Raw genomic sequence first — 5,594 nt, forward strand, 5'->3', positions numbered from 1 at the left:
AAAGGAAGGAAGCAACAAAAAGGAGGGAAGGGGAGGCAAGGGGTAATACAGGAGAGAACAATTGGAAAAATAGAATGAACAGTAGAAAAAGGGAAGGAAGATTGAAAAAAAGCAGGAAGGGAGGGCAAGAAACAGAAATTATGTGAATAATGGACAATTAAAGGGTGTGCGGAAATAGTGGCTTCAAAGGGTTCAAAAGAAGCCTGGGAAAGAGGTTGAGAGGACGGATGATTCTGAGGCTGAGTAGCAGACTGTGATGATTGTGTGTGCTCCTTATAGGTTAGTGTTTCTTTAGACAAAGAATGTACAAGATGACCTTCAGCTTCATTTTGCCATCAAAAATCGACTTCTATGCGCTCAGCTTCATTTTTTATAAGCCTAGGTCTCTGGCTCTGTGAAAAAGTCTTCCCAGTGCTCCTTTCACATCTTTATTCCTCAGTGTGTAGATGAGAGGATTGAGGGCTGGAGTCACTACTGTGTAGAAGAGGGAGATGAATTTCCCATAAGTATGGGCATAAGAACTGTTGGGCTGGATGTAAACAGCTGTAATGGTCCCATAGAAGAGGGACACTACCATCAAGTGGGATCCACATGTCCCCAGGGCTTTGCGCCAGGCCTGGACTGACTTGATCCTAATAATTGCCTTGACTATATGTCCATAGGACATCAATATCAGTGCTAAGGGCAAAAGGAGCAAGACCAATGAAGCAATGAATAGCTGGACCTCATTGGCGTGGATGTCCACACATGCAAGTTTAATCATTGAGGGTACCTCACAGAAGAAATGATGGAGCCACTGGTGTCCACAGCGAGGCAGCCAGAGGGTGACAGTGCTCTGGGTGAGAGTGTTTCCTACTCCACTCAGCCACGCAACCCCTGCCAGAGCCTGGCACAGCCGTGGGTTCATTACGGCTGCATAGTGGAGAGGTTTGCACACCGCAGCATAGCGATCAAAAGCCATTACAGCCAGGAGAATGCACTCAGTGGAGCCCAGAGCCAGAGAGACGTAGAGCTGGACAGCACAGCCCAGGGCTGTTATGGTCTTGGCTGGTCCTCTTAGGTTCCACAGAAGCTGGGGAACAATACTGGTAGTAAAGCAAATATCAACTAGGGAGAGGTGAGTAAGGAAAAAGTACATGGGTGTTCTGAGTTTAGAGTCTGTAGAGGAGATCAGAATAATGACTGTATTTCCCATCAGAGTCAGGAGATAGGTTACCAAAACAACCACAAAGAGTATCTTTTCTAGGTTGGGCTGATCAGAGAAGCCCACCAGGACAAAGTCTTCTTTGACACTGCTACTGTTCATGCCCATCACCCTGTTCACAAAAAGGAGGAAAACATTGTAAGAATTTAGAGAAAGGATAATGTATTGAACGCTGGTCACAATGTGGTGGTGGTGGTGGTTTAGTTGCTAAGTTGTGTCTGCCTCTTGCGACTGCATGGACTGTAAGCACATCAGGCTCCTCTGTCCATGGGATTCTCCAGGCAAGAATACTGGAGTGGGTTGCCATTTCCTCCTTCCTGACCCACGGATCTAGCCTGCACCTCCTACATTGCAGGCAGATTCTTTACCAGTGGAGCCACCAGGGAAACCAAGATCAACCTTTTAAAATTTCTCTTTGAAACACTGACTCTGAGAGAAATTACTGTGCCCCATAGAATAAATTTTGGCAATGTCCTTCAGAAGCTGCAGCAAATGACAATAAAGCCCAGACTACAAAGAGATGTACATGATGGCTAATTTAAGAATTTCCTTGTGTGATAACTATTAGAAGTTGAGATAAAATTTATCACAAAAAAATAAAGAATAGCAGAAGAATAACACTAGGACCACAGCCTTGTCTAACTCAGTGAAACTAAGCCATGCCCATGGGGCAAACCAAGATGGGTGGGTCATAGTGGAGAGATCTGACAGGATGTGGTCCACTGGAGAAGGGAATGGTAAACCACTTCAGAATTCTTGCCTTGAAAACCCCATGAACAGTATGAAAAGGCAAAATGATAGGGTACTGAAAGAGAAACTCCCCAGGTCAGTAGGTGCCCAATATGGTACTAGAGATCAGTGGAGAAATAACTCCAGAAAGAATGAAGGGATGGAGCCAAAGCAAAGCAATACCCAGCTGTGGATGTGACTGGTGATAGAAGCAAGGTCCGATGTTGTAAAGAGCAATATTGCATAGGAACCTGGAATGTCAGGTCCATGAATCAAGGCAAATTGGAAGTGGTCAAACAAGAGATGGCAAGAGTGAATGTTGACATTCTAGGAATCAGCGAACTAAAATGGACTGGAATGGATGAATTTAACTCAGATGACCATTATATCTACTACTGCGGGCAGGAATCCCTCAGAAGAAATGGAGTGGCCATCATGGTCAACATAAGAGTCCGAAATGCAGTACTTGGATGCAATCTCAAAAACGACAGAATGATCTCTGTTCGCTTCCAAGGCAATCCATTCAATATCACAATAATCCAAGTCTATGCCCCAACCAGTAATGCTGAAGAAGCTGAAGTTGAATGGTTCTATGAAGACCTACAAGACCTTTTAGAACTAACACCCCCAAAAGATGTCCTTTTCATTATAGGAGACTGGAATGCAAAAGTAGGAAGTCAAGAAACACCTGGAGTAACAGGCAAATTTAGCCTTGGAATACGGAATGAAGCAGGGCAAAGACTGATAGAGTTTTGCCAAGAAAATGCACTGGTCATAACAGACACCCTCTTTCAACAACACAAGAGAAGACTCTATTCATGGACATCACCAGATGGTCAACACCGAAAAGAGATTGATTATATTCTTTGCAGCCAAAGATGGAGAAGCTCTATACAGTCAGCAAAAACAAGACCAGGAGCTGACTGTGGCTCAGACCATGAACTCCTTATTGCCAAATTCAGACTTAAATTGAAGAAAGTAGGGGAAACCACTAGACCATTCAGGTATGACCTAAATCAAATCCCTTATGATTATACAGTGGAAGTGAGAAATAGATTTAAGGGTCTAGATCTGATAGAGTGCCTGATGAACTATGGAATGAGGTTCGTGACATTGTACAGGAGACAGGGATCAAGACCATTCCCATGGAAAAGAAATGCAAAAAAAGCAAAATGGCTGGCTATGCAGGCCTTACAAATAGCTGTGAAAAGAAGAGAAGCGAAAAGCAAAGGAGAAAAGGAAAGATATAAGCATCTGAATGCAGAGTTCCAAAGAATAGAAAGAAGAGATAAGAAAGCCTTCTTCAGTGATCAATGCAAAGAAATAGAGGAAAACAACAGAATGGGAAAGACTAGGGATCTCTTCAAGAAAATCAGAGATACCAAGGGAACATTTCATGCAAAGATGGGCTCGATCAAGGACAGAAATGGTATGGACCTAACAGAAGCAGAAGATATTAAGAAAAGATGGCAAGAATGCACAGAAGAACTGTACAAAAAAGATCTTCAAGACCCAGATAATCATGATGGTGTGATCACTCACCTAGAGCCAGATATCCTGGAATGTGAAGTCAAGTGGGCCTTAGAAAGCATCACTATGAACAAAGCTAGTGGAGACGATGGAATTCCAGTTGAGCTATTTCAAATCCTGAAAGATGATGCTGTGAAAGTGCTGCACTCCATATGCCAGCAAATTTGGAAAACTCAGCAGTGGCCACAGGACTGGAAGAGGTCAGTTTTCATTCCAATCCCAAAGAAAGGTAATGCCAAAGAATGCTCAAACTACCGCACAATTGCACTCATCTCACATGCTAGTAAAGTAATGCTCAAAATTCTCCAAGCCAGGCTTCAGCAATATGTGAACCATGAACTTCCTGATGTTCAAGCTGGTTTTAGAAAAGGCAGAGGAACAAGAGATCAAATTGCCAACATCCACTGGATCATGGAAAAAGCAAGAGAGTTCCAGAAGAACATCTTTTTCTGCTTTATTGAGTATGCCAAAGCCTTTGACTGTGTGGATCACAATAAACTGTGGAAAATTCTGAAAAAGATGGGAATACCAGACCACCTGATCTGCCTCTTGAGAAATTTGTATGCAGGTCACAAAGAAACAGTTAGAACTGGACATGGAGCAACAGACTGGTTCCAAAGAGGAAAAGGAGTATGTCAAGGCTGTATATTGTCACCCTGCTTATTTAACTTCTATGCAGAGTACATCATGAGAAACACTGGACTGGAAGAAACACAAGTTGGAATCAAGATTGCCGGGAGAAATATCAATAGTCTCAGATATGCAGATGACACCACCCTTATGGCAGAAAGTGAAGAGGAACTCAAAAGCCTCTTGATGAAAGTGAAAGTGGAGAGTGAAAAAGTTGGCTTAAAGCTCAACATTCACAAAACGAAGATCATGGCATCTGGTCCCATCACTTCATGAGAAATAGATGGGGAAACAGTGGAAATAGTGTCAGACTTTATTTTTCTGGGCTCCAAAATCACTACAGATGGTGACTGCAGCCATGAAATTAAAAGATGCTTACTCCTTTGAAGGAAAGTTATGACCAACCTAGATAGTATATTGAAAAGCAGAGACATTACTTTGCCAACAAAGGTTCGTCTAGTCAAGGCTATGGTTTTTCCTGTGGTCATGTATGGATGTGAGAGTTGGACTGTGAAGAAGGCTGAGCGCTGAAGAATTGATGCTTTTGAACTGTGGTATTGGAGAATACTCTTGAGAGTCCCTTGGACTGCAAGGAGATCCAACCAGTCCATTCTAAAGGAGATCAGCCCTGGGATTTCTTTGGAAGGAATGATGCTAAAGCTGAAACTCCAGGTCTTTGGCCACCTCATGCGAAGAGTTGACTCATTGGAGAAGACTCTGATGCTGGGAAGGATTGAGGGCAGGAGGAGAAGCGGACGACAGAGGATGAGATGGCTGGATGGCATCACTGACTCGATGGACGTGAGTCTGAGTGAACTTCGGGAGTTGGTGATGGACAGGGAGGCCTGGCGTGCTGCGATTCATGGGGTCCCAAAGAGTCTGACACGACTGAGCGACTGATCTGATCTGATTATTAATATTATTAAGATTGTTATCAATTCAATATTAATTGTAATTAATTTTGAATAATAATATTAATATTGATATTAATTGTTATTAATAATTATTAGCACATGATTAATTTATAGCTTATGAAAAATCATTCAAATTAAATGGGGAAAACTCAGTAATACTGATGTATAATATGTGTAAATAATATTTGAATTCTTCAACTGGAATTTTAAGTTGGGCATTTTTTCCCCAGGATTTTCATATATATAAATACAGCCTACTTCTGGAGATTATAGAGATTATTTTTCCTATAAAATGGCAAACATTTGGCTATTGAAAGAAATAATATTAACATTTATATCCAAATATTCAATCATTATGCACACATGATTTCAAAAATCTATTTCCTTTAAGGATTAGTCAACTCATTTATCCTACCACTTAATAGTGATGTAAATTCATGAACATATTTAGAGCAAACCTCCTTGCCTTCTTTGGTGAGTGGTGTTGAGGAAAGGAGTCAGCTTTCCTGTCTTGTGTGTTGAAAGAAGAAGTGGTTGAATCTGATTAAAGGAATGAGGATCAGGAAAGGAAGCATCTTTGGTGGGAT

General features: G+C 41.8%; 1 protein-coding gene across 1 annotated transcript; it reads right to left on the minus strand.

The window, feature by feature from the left end:
• Positions 1-370: 370 nt before the first annotated feature.
• Positions 371-1,312, minus strand: OR2G1 (olfactory receptor family 2 subfamily G member 1). Its single transcript, NM_001390422.1, has one exon. It carries the CDS (start codon positions 1,310-1,312, stop codon positions 371-373), a length of 942 nt encoding a protein of 313 aa, NP_001377351.1.
• Positions 1,313-5,594: the final 4,282 nt, after the last annotated feature.

Source organism: Bos taurus, chromosome 23 (assembly GCF_002263795.3).
Source record: "Bos taurus isolate L1 Dominette 01449 registration number 42190680 breed Hereford chromosome 23, ARS-UCD2.0, whole genome shotgun sequence".
NCBI classification, from domain to species: domain Eukaryota; kingdom Metazoa; phylum Chordata; class Mammalia; order Artiodactyla; family Bovidae; genus Bos; species Bos taurus.

What these genes read in the sequence shown, in the direction of transcription:
- OR2G1 (NM_001390422.1), bottom strand. Translation starts at nt 1,312, where the DNA reads ATGGGCATGAACAGTAGCAGTGTCAAAGAAGACTTTGTCCTGGTGGGC.